General features: G+C 42.9%; 1 protein-coding gene across 1 annotated transcript in view; it reads left to right on the top strand.

Annotated features, from left to right (window-relative positions):
* The first annotated feature begins 15,842 nt into the window (after positions 1-15,842).
* slc6a7 (solute carrier family 6 member 7) overlaps positions 15,843-19,979 on the top strand; it is a 29,064-nt gene continuing 24,927 nt past the window's right edge. The window contains exon 1 of the mRNA XM_069892514.1: positions 15,843-16,047. Within this exon, the coding sequence (XP_069748615.1) occupies positions 15,993-16,047 (55 nt within the window). The 5' untranslated portion in view covers positions 15,843-15,992. The remainder of the gene's footprint in view (positions 16,048-19,979) is intronic.

Genomic DNA, 19,979 nt, shown 5'->3' with positions numbered 1-19,979 from the left:
ACCCCTTTGCCTCACTTAACTTACACAATTCAATTTCTCCTTCCTTCGTGAACACTGACGAGAAGAATGTATTCAATATTTCCCCCATCTCATATGGTTCCTCACACATTCCTCCGCTCTGATTTTCCAATTGGCCAGTTCTATCCTTCACTTTCCTTTTGCTATTCACATATTTGTAAAAACCCTTTGGATTTGCTTTCACCCTATTTGCTATAGCCCCCTCGTACCTTCTTTTTGCCTTTCTAATTTCCCTCTTAAGGTTCTTTCTACAATCTATGTATCGTTCAAGCATCTTGTCCATCCTTTGCTTCTTGTATTTAACGTAGGCCTCCCTTTTATTCCGAACCAACTTCCTAATCTCGCTAGAAAACCATGGCTCCTTAAATATTTGGCCTTGCCTTTTATCCTAACAGGAACATAAAGATTCTGCACTCTCAAAATCTCACCTTGAAATGCTATCCAATTCTCCTCTATGTCGTTCGCAGAAAACAGGTCAGCCCAAACTACTCCCTGCAAATCCCTTTTAATTTCTTCAAATCTGTCTTTTCCCCCACTCAAAGACCTTCATCTTCAGACCAGACCTATCCCTTTCCATAATTAAGCTGAAACTAATGGTTCCATGATCACTGGATCCGAAGTACTCCCCCACGCACACCTCCGTCACCTGCCCTATTCCATTCCCCAACAGTAGGTCCAACACTGCCCCCTCTCTAGTGGGTACCTCAACATATTGATGCAAAAAGCAATCCTGCACACATTTTACAAACTCTAAGCGATCCAACCCACTCGCTGACTGTGTCTCCCAATCTATGTTAGGAAAATTAAAATCTCCAACTAACACAACCCTGTGCTTATTGCACATCTCAGCTATTTCCTTACACATTTGCTCTTCCAGTTCTCTCTCCCCACTTGGTGGTCTATAATACACCCCTATAATTGTAACCTCCTCACTTGTGTTAAGGAAATTTTTCTAAATCAATATATATAGAGGTACCAACTAGAGAGAGAATTCAGTACTGGATCATCTCCTATTAGGGAACGAGACGGGACAGGTGACAGAAGAATGTACAGGGGAACATTTTGGGTCCAGTGATCATAATGCCATTAGTTTCAGGATAATTATGGAGAAGGATGGGTCTGGGCTTTGGGTTAAGATTCTATATTGGAGAAAGGCCAATTATGAGGAAATGAGAAAGGATCTAGAATGGCTGGATTGGGATAAGTTGTTTCAGGCAAGGACGTGCGAAGTCAGTGGGGGACCTTCAAAGGGGAAATGTTGAGAGTACAGAGTTTGTATGTTCCTGTCAGGATCAAAGCTGAGGTTTGCAGGCATAGGAAACCTTGGTTTTCGAGGGATATTGGGGATCTGGCTCAGAAAAAGAGAGAGGTGTATAACAGGTAGAGGCAACATGGAGAAAATGAGGTCCTTGAGGAGAGTAAAAAATGCAAGAAAAATCTCAGGAAGGCTAAAGAAGACATGATCTTCTGGAGGGATTTTGTGCGCCCTCTTCAGGCATCGATCCTGGTAGATCAGGTCGATGGTGGGGAGTGGGGTTGGAGACTCCAGTGATCCTTTCTGCCGCTCTTATGGTCCTGTGGATTGACCTCCCATCCATTTTTCTGCAGCATCTGTATTCACACTGTGGTGCAGTCGGCCAGGACGTTCTTGATAGAACTCCTGTATAAGGTTGACCTAATGGTGGCCGACGGCCTCACCCACTTCAGTCTTTTCAGGAAGTGATGTTGCTGTTTCACCTTCCTGAAAAGTGAGGAGGTCACTATATGTCCATGATAGGTCACTAGTCACTAGGAACTTGGTGCTCTCCACTCTCTACTACAGAGTTGTTCATGTGTAGTGAAGGGTGGTCGTTCCTGGTCCTGCTGGAGTCCTCAGTCATCTCCTTTGTCTTGTCCACGATGAGACTCCGGTTGTTCCTCTATCACCATATCACGAGATTTTCCACCTCCTCTCTGCGGTGCGACTCATCGTTGTTGCTGATGAGGTCGACGACTGTTGTGTCATCTGCAAACTTCATGACTCTGTTGGAACTGGATCTGGCGATGCAGTTGTGGGTCAGTGGCGTGAACAGGAGCGGGCTGAGTTCACAGGCCTGAGGTGCTTATAGCCAATAATGCATCAATCCTGGGAGCTGTTCACTTCCCAGATCTGGCTCATTACCATAAGCTGGGAGTTAAATTCATGAAGGGTGTTCGAGGTACTTTTCTGGGTCAATAAGTCGTAGATCCAAGTGAGGAGAGGCTGTTTTCCACCTTGTTTTGTGCAGTGAGAAGGAATTGATTGATCATCTTGTTAGAGGCCTTTAGGCAAGAGTAACCATCTTAATAGGATAGAACTTTATACTGATGCGAAACTAGGGACTTAAATCTACACAAAAGAAACTGAAGGTATGAAAGGAGACGGCTGTGGTAAATCAGGAGAAAGCATTGAACAGTGTGATAGGTGACAAGTAATGGTTAGCAATCAAAGAAATAATGCACTTCTTGAATAAAACATGTCGCTTTAAAACATAAAAACTCTTTTAAAAAAAAAAGTGATTCATCCATGACTACCCAGTCATTAATAATAATATTAAATCAAAAGATGTTTAAAGTTGCCAGAAACAGGAACAGAACTCAGCAGAGCAGGGCCAAGAACGTCATGACAGAAGGTGAAACTGTGGGAGGGAAATGACTGTGAGCTTTTATCGATCTGTAAAGAAGGGAAAGGAGAATTTCAATGGGAGACAAGGTGGTGAGAGGTGGAGATGATTGCAATGTTTAAAAGATATTTGGACAGCTTCATGGATCAGAAAGTTTTAGAAGGATGTGGGCCAAACGCAGGTCAGTGGGATGAGCTGGGTCGGCATGAACAAGATGGGCTGAAAGGACTGTTTCCACACTGTAAAACCCCGTGGCTCTGCAGCCTCTCCAGAGCAGCCTGGTTGTTGGTGATCAGGATGTGCTTTATCCAGGAGAGTCAATGGTTGAATGCAGACTGCAATGCAGCCAGGTTTCCTTCTCTGCTCCGATAGGACTGCTTTCAATGTCTTCTTATCCAGATTAATGATTGATGGGCAGCGGGCCAGATCTCACAGGGTATTGGAGAGAAGGTGGGAGAGGTGTGGGGAGGGAGAAGGTGGGAGGGGCAGGGAGAGGAAAAAGGCGGGAGTGGGGAGGAGAAGGTGGGAGGAGACGGAGGAGGAGGGAAAAGATGGGTGAGGAGAGATAGAAGGGAGAGGGAGAGAGGTAGGATGTGGGGAAAGGGAGGTGGGAGAGGGAGAGAGATGGGAGAGGGAGAAGGTGAGAGGTGGAGAGGGCGGAGGTGGGGGGAGGGAGAAGTGGGGGGAGAGACAGAAGGAGGGAGTGATGAGGAGGCAAGGAGAGGGAGAATGTAAGATTTGGAAGGAAAAGTAATTCCGGAAATAATTGAGGAAGAGATGGAATCAGATGGGGGTGGGTCTTATGCAAAACTGGAAATCTCCGTGTTCAGGCTTTTCGGTTTCCAGCTGTCCTGGGGAATATGTGATGTTATTCTTTGAGTTTGCTCTTGGCCTCACCCTGACAATGGAACGGTTCACTCCAAAACTGCAGGAAATGCACAGTAGGTTGCGTGGCGTCTGTGGAAAATAAAAGATAATGAAAGGTCATTGGGCCAAAACGTTGTCACTGATTCTCTCTTTGTTGATGCTGCCTGATGAGAATTTCCAGCAATACCGGTTTCATTTCAAGTTGCGTTGACTTGCCTCAGATTCCTTTGAAAGAATGTTGGGTGTGATCTGAGGTGCGTAGAATGATTTCCCAAGCACGTAATTATGAACCAATCCAGCAGGGACTGCACATCACATCACACCATGTGTCACACACTGGGCAGTCCACCAGCAAAAATAAATGGCTGCACTGCCAGGGAGAGCAGGGTGCAGAGACACAAAACTCCCCCGCGGGGTCCTACTGCCGACGGTTCCGTACAGGCTTTAAACGGCCTGTTAAAAGAACCAGCGTTGTTTTATTTAAAATCCTGTGACTGCAGGGTGTAGGCCCAAATAGTGGTGCGTGTGTTGGGTAGCAGCCTTGCAGTCTCCGGGGGAGCAGTGGGCTGACACGGGGCACCAGTAATGGGGAGAACACTTGAGAAGGAGAAGCAGAGGAGATGACCCTAAGGTCAGTAACCATGGTGGCAGATCATCAAGGGTCTCTGAGGCCGAAGGTCACACACAAACAACGAGCTGTTGGTGACTTGGAGGCAAGGAACCCACACAGGCTGGTGGCTGCTGGAGACTTGAGGTCAAAGGACTCCCACCGGGCTGTCGGCTGCTGGAGACTTGAAGTCAAAGGACTCCCACCAGGGTGTCGGCTGCTGGAGACGAGATCAAAGGACTCCCACCGGGCTGTCGGCTGCTGGAGACTTGAGGTCAAAGGACTCCCACCGGGCTGTCGGCTGCTGGAGACTTGAGGTCAAAGGACTCCCACCGGGCTGTCGGCTGCTGGAGACTTGAGGTCAAAGGACTCCCACCGGGCTGTCGGCTGCTGGAGACTTGAGGTCAAAGGACTCCCACCGGGCTGTCGGCTGCTGGAGACTTGAGGTCAAAGGACTCCCACCGGGCTGTCGGCTGCTGGAGACTGGCTCATGAGAATCCAGTAACAGAACTGGGATTCCAGAGGCAGCTGAGGGCAAGAAAGGTTCCCAAAAGGCCCACGGCGCTGAAGGCTTCCTTAACGTGACAGAGGTTTGGATCTGGGCTCAGGTTGCCGATGATTTGAACTGAACTGGAGTCTTGTGTGGCTGCAAGCAGTGACTTAGTGAGAGGGGGAGCGACTGCTCCTCCTGAACACATACTTCGAGAGTGGTGCCTTTTCAACAGCTCCCTCCCTTGTGCGATAAAAGTCGAACCTCATTATTTTTTAATTGTTTTTTTTTACTTCTCTGCACTGGTGATTCATGCTCTTAAATGTGAGAATCTCTAGCCCTTTTAACACTGAAAAACCATGTTATTGCTGTATACATAACCCATCTCTGGAAGCCGGCTCGCTTGTTCACATAGAACAGAAGAAAACCTGGGTTGGTGAGTCCTAAAGAAGACATTTTCCAGGTTCTAGTATTTGCTAATTTCAAAACATGTCATCTTTGAGGAAATGTGAGGACGAGATTCTGAATTACTATCTTATTAATCCCAGAAACCAAACTTTGTAAATGCAGCTTTATGTAGCTTTAATTCATTGATAAAACAGATAAACATTCTACATAACTTCGGATTAAGATTTTCATAACAATGTAACGATATTCAACTTTAAAGAGAGATACAAAAGGAATAAGATGAATTCAAAGAAAATGATCTCGAGCTCACGTTCCTGTCCTGGTTCGTCGAAGAATGAGATGCAAGCTCTTAGTCTGGGCGGATATTATGACATATTCACTATGGAAACACTACGAACAACAGTCTTTCTTAAAGAAACAAGCACAAAATTAACTAAGAATCAAAAACACAAGGTTTTAACCTTTACATTCCAGCCCCTAATTATTATAATAGACTAATACATAATAATTACTATTACAGATACAAAAGTAAATATGGTAAGTATAAGATTGGAAATCAAAACTTCCTGCTTCTTGTAAAAGACAGATTTTAGTAATAGGTTGATTTAAGTAACCAGCCTTCGTTTTAATCCACACTTACCAAACAAAACCTTTTTTGTTCGGAATTGTATCCACAATTTTCCCCAGCAACCAAGAATTTATTGGAGCAGAATCGTCCATGATCATTACAATGTCTCCACATACAAAATTGTGTTTAGCTTTAGACCATTTTTATCTTTCTTGTAATAATGAAAGATATTCTTTAATCCATCTTTTCCAAAGTCAATCTGCAATAAACTGCACTTGTTTCCATCTGCGTCTCACATAAATATCTTCTTTCTGAAATTGACCTGGAGGCATTAAAGGTTTAGATTTAAGATGTAAGAGATGATTTGGTGTAAGTGCCTCGATCTCATTTGAATCGACAGAAATTTTAGTTATTGGGCGACTATTTAAAATAGCGTCGATTTCACACAATACTGTCTGAAGATTGTCATCATTCAGTATTTGACTATCAAAATGGAATTAAGAATTTTCTTCATTGATCTAATCATTCTTTCACACACAAATCCATGATGTGATCCTGTGGGTGGGTTAAATATCCAACTACTTTCTTTCTGAAGTAAGGCATCATGAATTTGATGTGGATTCTAATTTTGAATTGCTTTTTGTAACTCTATAGTTGAGCTCCTGTAAAGTTGGGTCCATTTCAGAACATAATTCCTTTACTTGACCACATCTGGCGATAAAACGTCGAAGAACATTGATAAAAGCGTCTGTAACAAGCGATGACACTACTTCAATATGAAGTAGTCGAGCAAGTAAAAATAGCTCTGTATCGTTTTTCAACACTTCTTCCTCATTTTATTTGTAAAGGACCAAAATAATCAATTCCCACGTATAGAAATCAGGTGAAACTTTGTCCTGTGACAAATCTGCCATTTGTTGTTGTCCAGGTTTAGCATTTGGAAACCTTCTCGATCTCATTAATTCTGTTAGTTACAAAGGTACAAAGCCTTGTGGCTTTGTTATTAATATATTTAAGCACGGATGTACTATCAGTCCAAAACATAGAGTCTGCTAACTCCATCTGTAAGTGTCCCTTTTGCTCACCACATTAGTGGTAGTCAATTCCATTCGAGGTACGGTGACTGGTTTTAATGGAGCCACTCTAGCTTTTCCCATTACAAATCCACAATGTACTTGCTCTTGGTTATTTCATAGTACTAAATAACTGACATCAGGAAAGTGGTGTAACTGGGCAAATGTGGCCATTCCAAAGTCTGTTGGTTTAAAACATCTGTGGACTTCAAAATTTTCTAACATTTTAAGACTCTCAATCTAATTGCTCCAATCTTGTGCGATGGAACCTGGTACAGTTTCATCCAATCCAAATTTTCTTCTGCACAATTCTTGCAGAATTTTCTTGACTATTGATACTACTGGTGCCAATATTCCCAAAGGATCGTATATTGAGCTTACGATCGAAAGAATACCTCTTTTTGTTAAAGGCCCCATTCTTTCAAAACATCAGATTGAACACGCCATTGCACTCCCAGAATTTTTTGACAGGTAGAAGGTCATAATCCAAGTCAAGATGTTTTACCTCCTTTGTTCTTTCTGCCTCAGGAATAACAGCCGACACATCTCGACTGTTGCTAATCCATTTCGTAAGGAAGAAACCTCCTTTATTACAGATCTCCTTTAACTTGTGATAAAGATCTATTGATTCTTTTCTGAAACCAGTGAAGTAAGACAATCATCAACAAATGAATTATTATTTCATTATAAAATTATTATATTTCATTTTAAAATGATGACAAATAATTAATTCAGATGCATCAGATACCTCAAAAACATCATAAAATTATTATATCTTCAGGGACAAATTCACTGATCAGGAAAAATAAATTCATAAAATCATAATTTTAATTTCATAATTTTAGCATACAGACACCAAATTTGCAAAAATAAAAAATATTAATCCCTTAAAGTAGACATTTTTTTTCTAATGGAATACAGCTTTGAATCTCCTCATGCCATCTAGCTAATGTTGATGAAACATCAGGTTTCCATGTCACAGTGCCACATTTCCTTCCTATTACTAAAACCTACTGAAATTTTAATTGAAAATCTGACGGGGATAATTTAGGAATGACACTCAAAGTTTCCAAAAAAAAGTAATTCAGGATTTAAAGGAAGGTTCACTCCCATTATCCGTTGCAAAAATTTATTAATAGAAACCCAAAAAGGGTTGACCTTTAAACAAGACCACGTAGAATGAAAGTTCCAATTTCTGACCCAATGAATCTGATCTCCATCTCATCAATTTCTGAAGAGTTATATTATAGTTGCATAGAAATGATTTATAATGATGCTAATAGCTTGAGAACCAAACTGCTCTTCATTATCTTCAGCACATTTTCTGAGAAGAAAATTTGCACAACTCAGTGACAAAGGGGCTCCAAATAAATGAACTGTCGTTCTATGCTCAATCACCATGAGGCCACTATAACAATCGTAGAAAATCACGATGGTACTTTCACTTGATGAAACATCACTTCAAACATCTGCAGCAATTACAATAGGTTCTTTACAAAATCTTATCAAAACACCTGTTAAACTACTAGTTAAGTCTGGACCTTATAGAAGTTGAGGATTCAATGAAACTCCTTGAAATGATGCTTCACAATCAAATACTATGTGTAGTTTCTCCTTTTGTGGATGTATAAATCCATGATGAGATAAATACCATTTTCCACCATCTTTACGTTCCAAAATATCTTCTGGTGTCTTTTCTGTGTAACCCTTGGTTATCATGTCCAACATGACATGGGTATATTCCAAATGAAAGGAAGAATTTCTCTTGACTTTTCTCTTCAAATTCAGCATATGCTGTTCTGCAATTATTTTATTGTCTGGCCTACAAATTTCTCTTTTTTCAAAGGAAATGATATACAGTGATGACCATCAACGTGTTAAACAAAACTTGAAACTAAATCCAGAAACTGCTTGTTCTCATTTGAAAGTTCTTGAATATCTGTGAGACATTCAGGAAAATCAATTTTAAGATGTTGTTCCCACAGCTCATTAAGTTTCACAATTGAAATCCTGTTAACATTTACATTTGACGACTCGTGATCATTATTCATTTTTCCTCCTAATGGTCCGTTAATTGTCCATCTGAGCAATGTTCTCACAGCATAAGGTCCATCATTTTGACTCCTTATTACTTCTATAGGTTAGAGAGCTTTTGGTGCATCTAATCCAATTAACATCTTGATTTTAGTATCAATGTTGGGTAAGCAAACATTTTTTAGATGATCCTACTGTTTGATATCATCCTAATAGGGAATATTCTCATTCACAGGCATAGTCTTCAGAGTATATACATATGGAAGATGGCAAAATTCATTGCTATTCAATTCAACAATCTGTTAAATCTGAAACTATATTAGGTTCAATGTTCCTTTCATCATTCATTGTCTTCAACAAGATCTGTGACCTTTTACCAAGAAGGTTACGTTTATTCATTAATTCAACAGTACAAAATGAGGTGGTACTTCCTGGATCAAGAAATATGTAGGTCTTCAGTATGAAGCTCCCTTTTTTAGCTTTAACCTGTACAGGAACTATTGAGGGGGCTTTGTCACTGGCCCCAGTAAGACTGTTTGTCTGAACCAAAGCTGAATCATCCTCTCTGACTGTGTCTTTAGTCTTGGATTCAGATTGTTTGACTTCCTTCTTAACTTCGTTGAGTGAGCAGTAACTTGGGATGTTTCAAACTGCATATATCACAGCCGAGTTGTTTATTACAAGTTTTGCTGATGTGTCATTTATACAAGCAGTCGAAACATATTCCATTCTTCTTTAAAAAGGTTAATTTCTCATCATATGACTTCTCCAATCGTGAACATTTTTCTAAAACGTGCTTATCTTTGTAATACAAACAGCTTTCCTGAACAGTCTGATCTTCCTTCTCCTTTGTTTCTTTCTACTTTCTTCTGCTTGTATCTGACCCAGCAGTAACAAAGGTTCTTCCCTTTGGTTTCTGTTGAGACGATGATTCAGTCCCTTTTACATTTTTAGGAATTATTGAAGTATCCTTAATATTTCCAAATGCTGGTACAGCACGTCATTCCAAAAATCGTACAACATCCTCAAAAGTGACATCCTTTCCGGGAATCATTTTAATCTCTGGAATTTTGGTTCTCCATAATTCCTTCATCTTATAAGGAAATTTATTTACAATCAACAAATTAACAAGCAAATTCAGCTCTTGCAAATGTACTCTATTTCCCATTGTGTTACTACATCCTCTCAGAAAGAGAGCATATGCTTGTAAAGCCTGTGTATCCTCTGGTCTTATTGCAGAGCAAGAAAGAATCTTGTCTACGTGGGCCCTTGCAATTTTATGTTCATTGCCATAAAGATGATGCAATCATTCATTTGCCCTTTTAAAACCTTGTTCTGGATTCATATATTGACAAACTTTGACTAACCCCTTTGCCTGTCCTCCAGTTTACTGATCCATATAATACAGACCACCTTTAACATTTTTAGTATTACTTTCAATGTGATGTTCAAAGGATTTCATGAGCATCAGATATTTTAATGGATCTCCATTAAAAACTGCAATTTCCTTCTTGGGTAAACCATATGAACCTTGTTGCTGCGCTAACATGGCAGAGATTTTATTTTGTTTCACTATGAGTGATATTATATTGTCTTGTCCACAATGGCTTGCGACTGGTTATCTTGTGAATGGAGCAAATGGATCTTGAACTGCTGCCAGAGGTGTAGGACCTTGAGTTGTAAGTGATGGTATTGGTGGAGATCCTTGGTATGTAAGTGATGGTATTGGTGGGGATCCTTCGTATGTTATTGATGGTATTGGTGGGGATCCTTGGTATGTTAGTGATGGTATTGGTGGGGATCCTTGGTATGTAAGTGATGGTATTGGTGGGGATCCTTGGTATGTAAGTGATGGTGTTGGTGGGGATTCCTTGTCTTGTCGCTGGTTCTTCAGCAACACGAAGGGACATCAATGGTTGAATATGATCAACTCACATGGTTGAACCTTTTTGAAATACTCTCCTTTCAGGAAGATACATATATTGTGCACTCTGGAGAGATTGAACATCGCCAGCCCTTTCCACAGGGTGGGTCATTGACATTCGAGCACCAGCAGCGACACCCGTGGCTCCTTGCTCGGGAATATTCGTTTCGTTTGCCTGCGATACCCATGGCTCTGCTGGAAGGTTCCATGCTGGCCCTTTGGGTTTGTCACTTTGAGATATAAATCTGGCAGCAGCCTGAGCTAATGCTTTGACTTTGTCCATATTCATAGCACGTTGTTCCTCAAGCTCTAGTCTTTTCTCGATTCAATAATCTATTTTGTTCTCCACTCACCATTTGTAACTTCAGTTGCTGATTCCTGATTTCAGCTTCTTACCTTATTTTCTGAGTCTTCATTTCAGCTTCCATGTCTTTTGTCCAACTACTCACATTGTGCGCAGACAGTAGCCTAGTCTGCTGGCGCCTTAGTTGGCATAGGTGATATGCTTGAAGTAGGTGAAGCTGTACTTGCTCCAGATGCCTTTGAAGATCTTCCTGCGCTCATAACCTTGGAAATACTATAATCAGAATTCACATCTGAACATTCAGATCCCGCTGATTGAGTCTCTACAGCACTAGTGGGGCTTTGCAACGTACATTCATCTGTTCCATTTCCACTAACTAAGTTAGCTTATGTGGCCTGCAGTGCCTTGATTGTGCCTTCTTGCTTGGTAGTTGAAGCCGCTTCTTCTATGGCAGCTGGTTCTAACCTCCTGCCAGGCGTTGTTGGTCCACCTTGCTGGCTCAACTCACAACCAAACAGTTCTTTGAGAGCAGTTGTTTGCTCGAGGTCTTTAGCCCCACAAGACTTCTTCTTATCCATCTTGGGTTCTTCACATTACAGTCTGTCTTTGCCTGACTTATCCTGGTTCCTGGGAACTGTTAACAAATTTGTATCTTACTTGGTTCCTTTAAGAGGATTGCTGCTTGGTTGAATCTGTGTTACTTCACACAAGCTGGCTTATCTCGTTGTTTATAACTTAAGAACACATTCATCTGGGCTTCCTGCCAGATTCTGCTAACTTATCTTTCCAAAGACACAAGTGACTTCCTAGACTTGGTTCAAATTTAAAACTGCGCAATCACAGATGTATTCTAACAGGCTTCTGGAATATTCTATTGTTAAGTAGATGCCTTTTGCTTTAAATCTGGCTGTAAATTCTTTAGACAAATTTTACGAGCCTTTCTTCCAAACAATGTTCACATTTATAATTTTCTTTGAATCAAAATATTCATGACACTTTCTGGGTTCTAGTATTTCCTAATTTCAAAACATGTCATCTTCAAGGAAACATGAGGACGATATTCTGAATTACTATCTTATTAATCCAATAAACCAAACTTTGTAGATGCAGTTTTATGTATCTTTAATTCATGGATAAAGAAGATAAACATTTTGCATAACTTCATATTAAGATTTTCATAATAATGAATAAACAAAGCATTCGGCTACATTTAAAGATATAATGATGTTCACTCCTTTATAAACTGTGTGTGTTTATTCTGTTAACATTTACCCACACTCCTTTATAAACTGTCTGTGTTAATTCCTGGTTAACATTTTCCCATACTCCTTTATAAACTGTGTGTGTGTTTATTCCCGTTAACAATTTCCCCCACTGCTTTATAAACTGTGTGTGCTTATTCTCGTTAACATTTTCCCATACTTCTTTACCGTTAACATTTTCCTACACTCCTTTATAAACTGTGTGTGTGTTTATTCCCGTTAACAATTTCCCCCACTCCTTTATAAACTGTGTGTGTGTTTATTCTCGTTAACATTTTCCCATACTCCTTTACCGTTAACATTTTCCTACACTCCTTTATAAACTGTGTGTGTGTTTATTCCCGTTAACAATTTCCCCCACTGCTTTATAAACTGTGTGTGTGTTTATTCCCGTTAACATTTTCCTACACTCCTTTATAAACTGTGTGTGCTTATTCTCGTTAACAATTTCCCCCACTCCTTTATAAACTGTGTGTGTGTTTATTCCCGTTAACATTTTCCTACACTCCTTTATAAACTGTGTGTGCTTATTCTCGTTAACATTTTCCCACACTCTTATTCAAATTGCTGTCTATTAATAAAAGCTACCTGTGATTAAAAACCCTTGTGTCCACACCCACAGAATCTGATTCACACACTATGTGCCTAGTAGAGCCTGCTGCTCTACGACCTGTACACCTTTGCATTTGAACCTTTTCTGGACCCAACATCACGGTGTCACCTTCCCTTCTTGTTTTGACCCAGCCCCTTTTAGACTAGGCCCGCATCAATATGCTCCACATTTAACACCTCTTAGTGGAATAAAGCTGGGTAAGTTCAGACCCCCCTCCCCCCCAATCCACCTTCGATCCATTCACATAACTAGATGAAGCATTGAAAAGGCAGATAATACCCAGCTTTATTCGTTTATGTAAAATGAGTATCTGTGTCTTCTCACATGTCCCAACTCGCAGGGATAAACTTGTTTTGCAAGCAGTCCAGTGAGACATTTGTGCAACATACACAGTGCAACACCAAGGCACCGTACAGGGGGGCGGAGAGAGATCAGCTGGTACAAAAGTAATTTTGTTTTACTGCTATCAAACACACTGCTGGAGGAACTCAACAGGTTGAGTAGCATCCATGGGAGAAAAAGGATTATAATTTCAGACAGAATCGCTTCATCAGCACTGAGGAAAGTGTCCAGGGGCAGCGTAAAAGTACAGGATGGCAGGGGTGAGGCAGGGGGCCCACGTGGGAATGGCCAACCAGAATCAGAATGTATTGTCATGAACAAGACACGAAATTCATTGTTTTGTGGCAGCGTCACAGGACAAACATTCATATAAACCACCTTACAAATGTAAATAAAAATAATGCACAAAACGTCAAAGTGAGGCAGCATTTTTGGTTTGCTGATAATTCAGGAATCTGATGGCAGCGGGGAAGAAGCTATCCTGGTGCCATTGAGTGCTTGTCTTTAGGCAGAGTGAAAAGGGCATGGCCTGGGTGCTGTGAGTCCTTGAGAATATGCTTTCTTATAACATCAACTTTTGTAGATGTCCTCGATGGAGTGAAGACTGGTGCCTGTGATGTCGCGGGCCGAATTAACAACCTTCTGGAGTTTTTTTTAATGTCTTTAGCATTAGCACCTCTGGACCAGACAGTGATATAACAAGCTAGAATGCTCTCTATGGTTCACCTGTAGAGCTTTTTGAGTCTTCAATGACATACTGAATCTCCTCAAACAGCTCACAAAGGTTTGCCGCTGGGGAACCTTCTTCATGATTGTATGACATGGAGACTTCAGGACAGATCCTCAGAGATGTTGACACCCATAAACTTGAATTCTTGACCCTCTCCACTACTGAGTCCTCAATGAGGACTGGGTCATGTTTTCCTGACTTCCTCCTGAACTTCACAATCATCATCTTGGCTTTATTAATGTTGAGCACCAGGTTGTTGGTGTGACACCACTCAATGAGCTGATTTATCTTCCTCCTGAACACTTCCTCATTGCCATTTGTGATTCTGCCAACAACCGAGATATTATCGGCAAATTTGCAGATTGGAATTGTGTCTGGCCACATAGCCATGGGTGTATAATGAGTAGAGCAGTGGGCTAAGTCTGTATCCTTGGGTTGTGCCTGTGTGGATCATCAGTGAGGAGGAGACGTTGTTTCCAATTCCAAGCGTAGGAGATGTATGACGGACAGGTTCAAGGTGGACACACAAGTAGATTGCGTAGTGAAGAAGGTGTACGGTATGCTTGGCTTTGGAAAGAGGACAAAGAGGTTTACCAGGATGTTGCCTGGTTTGGAGGTTTTGAATTATGAGGAGGAATTGGACAAATTTGGATTACTTTCAGAATCAGAATTTCTTGTCATGAATATGTGGAACAAAATTGGTTATTTTGTGGCAGCATTTTAGGTACAAAAATTGCTCCAAATTATAGTTTTTAAAATAAATAAATTAGTGGAAATGAAGAGAAAGTGACGCAGTGTCTGGTTTATTGTCTATTCAGAAATCTGATGGTGTCAGGGAAGAAGCTGGGTTTTTTATACCTTTGGGTGTTTGTCTTCAGGCTCCTTCCTGACGGCAGCAGAGTGAAGAGGTCATGGTTATGAGGGTCCTTGAGGAGAGAGTTTGCTTTTTTATGACACCTCTTGTAGATGTCCTCGATGAAGTGAAGACTGATGCCCATCATGGCGCTGGCTGAGTTCACAACCCTCTATATCCTTTTCCTGTCCTGTCCTGTGCATTGGCACTTACCCACCAGACAGCGATGCAACCAGTCAGAATGCTCTCCATGGTACACCTGTTGAAATTTGCAGCTGTCTTTGGTGACATACTAAATCCCAAACTGCTCACGGAGTATGGCCACTGGTGAGCCTTCTTCATGATCGCATCGACATGGAATACCCAGGATAGATCTTCAGAGATGTTGACACCCAGGAATTTTACACAGTGTTCCACATGCAGCCTAACCACGGTTTATATCGCTGGAACCTGACCTCCTCACTTTTACACTCAATGCCCCACCCAATGAAGCCCAGCAGACCACACGCCTTCTTCACCTTTCAATGATCCGTGGACCTGGATCCCTCTGTGTACTTTTAAGAGCACGACCATTAACTGTATACATTCCCTCTACATTTTACCTCAATCCCCCGCACTTGTCCGGATGAAACTCCATCTGCCATTTCTCTCCCCATATCTGCAACTGCTCCATATTCCTGCTATATTCTTTGATAACCTTCTCCACCGTCCACAACTCCACCAATCCTTGTATCATCTGTGAGCTTGCCCACCCATCCCTGGTTTTATTGTATGAGTTCTACAAAGACAGGACAAAGTGGCTTCAGCCCTACAACTTGCTGAACCGCTGAGTTGTGCCATCACCCTGACAACCAGAGTCCAGTGATTAGATTGGCCACCGTGTGCACGACCCTCTGGTGCTTCGAGCTCTTCCCCTGGTGATTGCTGACTGCCTCACCAAGGGGATCCGCTCTACCCTCGGTGCTGTTCCAGAGCTGACTGGTGTTACCCCCCACCATCCCCCATGGTATCTGGCGGCTGGGTGCTGCCCAAGCTCTGAGATGAGTTTCCAACCATGTTACTTGGTGACTGATTTTCTTCTGTCTATTTTCTCCCCACATGCAGGCTTCCATAACATTAAGCGCCGGAACCTCGGAGAGAGTCAACACCCTGCGTCAGAGCCAACCTGCTCTCGAATCTCCAGCGCCCGAGGCAACTCCAGACCGAGGGAGCTGGGGTGGGAAACACGAATTCTTGCTGAGCTGCATTGGATATTGCATGGGCCTTGGCAACGTGTGGCGCTTCCCCTACCTCTGCTATCGCAACGGAGGAGGTGTGTTTATGTTCTGCCTCACCCTCCTTCTCCGGCTCAACACTCCCTCCCTCACTGCACCTCGTAACCTCACAGGTACACCTCCATACACCACGGGAGCTGCCCAGATCTGAGCTCACACCACACACTGTGGCAGATCCTATAATTGTCAGGAATAGGAGTGGGAAGAATTTGTCATTATTTAAACACAGAATCTGCAGACACTGTCGTTGAAGTCAAAACATAATGCTGGAGAAACTCAGCAGGTTAAACAGTATCCTTTATGCAGAAACAATGTTTCGGGCTTGAGCCCTTCATCAAGGTGTGGAAAATATCAGCAGACATTTGCTTCGGGTACTAACCCACCAAGTTGGAGGAGCAACACTGATTTTCCGTCTGGGCCCTCCCCAGCCTGATGACATTAAAATTGACTTTTTCGGTTTCTGCTAACCTGTTCTCCTCTTTCCCCCCTCCCCCTTCTCAGTTCTGCCCCCTGTCCCCCTCCCTTCAACCAACCATCCCCTTGATTGCTGCTGTCCTCTCCCACCCTTCTCCACCTAACACCTCCTGTCTTTGGGACTCCGCCTCAACCTTTTTTATTCTGACATCTGCCAACATTTTATTCATACCTTGATGAAGGGCTCAAGCCTGAAACGTTGGTTATGTATTTTTATCTTCGCTATATAAAGGACACTATTTGACCTGCTGAGTTTCTCCAGCAACTTGTGTTTTTACTCTAGGAATTTGTCATTGATCAGTTGTTTTCTGGCAAAGATGTGTTCAGTAAGAAGAAGGACTTCAAAGGGGAAATTTTGAGAGAACAGAGTTTGTCAGTTCCTGTCAGGATTAAAGGTGAGGTTCGCAGGCAGAGGGAACTTTGGTTTTTGAGAGGTACTGGGGATCTGGTTCAGAAGAAAAAAGAGGTGTATAACAGGTAGAGGCAATGTGGAGCAAATGAGGTTCTTGAGAATAAAAAATGGAAGAAAAATTTTAAGAAAGAAATCAGGAAGGGTAAAAGAAATGAGGTGGCTTTGGCAGATAATGTGAAGGAAAATCCTTAGGGTTTCTACAGGTATATTAAGAGCAAAATTATAGTAAGGGACACAATTGGTCCCTATGAAGATTTGAGTGGTTGGCTATGTACGGAGCCAAAAGAGAAGGGGGAGATCTTAAATGGGTTTTTTTGAATCAGTATTTACTCAAGAAACTGGCACAGAGTTGTGGGAAGGAAGGAAAACAAGCAGTGAGGTCATGGAACCCGTACCAGTGCAGGGCACCCCTGTGGCTGTTCCCCTCAATAACAAGTATACCATTTTGGATACTGATTGTGGGCAACAACATACCAAGCACAAGCCACAGCAATCGGGTCTCTGGCACAGAATCTGGCCCTTTGGCTAAGAAAGGAAGGGAGGAGAAGAGGTGAGCTGTGGTGATAGGGGATTCCATAGTTAGGGGGATAGATAAGAGGTTCTGTGGAAGAGATCGAGTATCCCAGATAGTACGTTGCCTCCCTGGTGCCAGGGTCTGAGATATCTCAGATTGAGTTCACGGTGTTCTCAGGAGGGAGGGTGTGCAGCCAGATGTTGTGGCATATATAGGGACCAATGACGTGGGTAGGAAAGATGAGGAGATTTGGGCACTAAGTTGACGGACAGGACCTCCAGGGCTGTGATCTCAGGATTGGTACCCGTGCAACGTGCTGGTGAGGTTAGAAATGGGAAGTTAATGCAGCTGAACACGTGGCTGAAGAGATGGTGCAGGAAGGAGGGCTTCGGGTTTCTGGATCATTGGGTTCTTCCAGGGAAGGTGGGACCTGTTCCAACAAGGTGTATTACATCTGAAGTGGAGGGGGGCTAATTTCCTTGTGGGAAGTTTTGCTAGAGCTGCTCCGGGGGGGTTTAAACTAGATTTGCAGATGACACTAAGATCGGAGATATTATGGACAGCGAAGAAGATTTTCAAAGTTTGCAGACGGATCTGGACCAAATGAAAAAATGGGCTGAAAAATGGCAGAGTTTAATGCAGACAAGTGTGAGGTGATGAATTTTTGAAGGACAAACCAAGAAAGGACGTAAACAGTGAAAGGTCGGGCACTGAGGAGTTCGGTAGAACAGAAAGATCTGGGAATACCTGTACAGATACATAATCCTTGAAAGTGGTGTCACAGGTGGTCAGGGTTGAAAAGAGAGTTTTTGGCACATTAGCCTTCATCAAAGTATTGAGTATTGGGGTCAGGTACACGCCTAGAACACACATGGTATTGGGATGTTATGGTAATGTTGAACAAGACATTGGTGAGGTCAAATTTGGAGGATTGTGAGCAGTTTTGGTCACCGATATAGGAAAGATATCAATAAGATAGAAAAAATGCAGAGAAGATTTATTAGGATGTTGCCCGAACTTCAGGAACTGAGTTACAGGGAAAGGTTAAACAGGATAGGGCTTTATTCCCTGGAGCGCAGAAGAATGAGAGGAGATTTGATCAAGGTATTTAAAATTGAGGGGGGTAGACAGAGTAAATGTAGATGGACTTATTCCACTTCAAATCCTGCACTGTCTGTAAGGAGTTTGTACATTCTCCCTGTGCCTGTGTGGGTTTCCTCCTACTGTTCAAAAAATATGGGGGGATTGTTGGTGAAAGGCCTGTTACCATGTTGTATGTCTACATTTAAAATAAAATTTAAAAATTAATTTTAAATTTTAATTTAAATTTTCTGGGAAACCAATAAACTAATAGGGATCGGGAAATATGCAGACACTCCAGATCCCGGCTCTGAGCTCCAATTGATCCATATTCCTGTCACCAGCAACCCCAGATCTACCTACATCCAGACCCCAGCCCCAGCCTCACTCCTGTCCCTGTCTGCAGCTGCTCACCAGAGCCAAGACAGGAGCCATTGGTTCATGACCCATCCTCTCTCTGAACGCTGTCTTTCAGACTTCTCCCTTCACTTCACCCTCCGAGAAGATTGCTGACGACCAGGGTTTTGGGTCCTCTCCCTCACTGTGAAACATGGTCACACCCACCCCACCTACCCCCCCCCCCCCCCGTAGCTGTCAGAAAGTGATCATTCTGCCATAGGGCAGTGTCCAGCACCCCACCTCTCCCCCCACCCCCATCCCTGACAGTGTTTGATCAGACTGCTCTGGTTTCACAGAGAGGTATGCCATTCAACCCAGCCAGTCCCTGCTGACCTCTGCTCTACTGAATTCTCCTCCCATCCTTCCGCAGTGAAATCCATCAGTAGAGTTCCTGTTCCTTCAAGATTCAAGATTATTTTGTTGTCATGTATGAAAAAGGTGTAATATTCCACAACAATGACTTGTGTGTGTCCCCACCCCGTACCGTGTGTGTCCCCCACCCCGTACTGTGTGTGTCCCCCACCCCATACCGTGTGTGTCCCCCACCCCGTACTGTGTGTGTCCCCCACCCCATACCGTGTGTGTCCCCCACCCCGTACCATGTGTCCTCCACCCCGTACCGTGTGCGCTCCTGACCCCGTACCGTGTGCGCTCCTGACCCCGTACCGTGTGCGCTCCTGACCCCGTACCGTGTGCGCTCCTGACCCCGTACCGTGTGCGCTCCTGACCCCATTCCGTGTGTGCTCCCGACCCTGTACCGTGTGTGTTCTAGGCGTGTTCCTGACCCTGTACCGTGTGTGTTCTAGGCGTGTTCCTGACCCCCATACCATGTGTGTTCTAGGCATGTACCTGACCCTGTACCGTGTGTGTTCTTGGCGTGTTCCCGATCGCGTACTGTGTGTGTTCTAGATGTGTTCCCGATCCCGTACCATTTGTGTTCTAGGCATGTTCCCGATCCCCGTACCATGTGTGTTCTAGGCGTGTACCTGACCCCATACCGTGTGTGTTCTAGGCGTGTTCCCGATCGCGTACTGTGTGTGTTCTAGATGTGTTCCAGATCCCGTACTGTGTGTGTTCTAGGTGTGTTCCCG

The sequence above is a fragment of the Narcine bancroftii genome, chromosome 7, assembly GCF_036971445.1.
Source record: "Narcine bancroftii isolate sNarBan1 chromosome 7, sNarBan1.hap1, whole genome shotgun sequence".
Lineage (NCBI taxonomy): Eukaryota > Metazoa > Chordata > Chondrichthyes > Torpediniformes > Narcinidae > Narcine > Narcine bancroftii.
The sequence above is the reverse complement of the archived record's forward strand: the minus strand, read 5'-3'. Positions and strand labels throughout refer to the sequence as shown.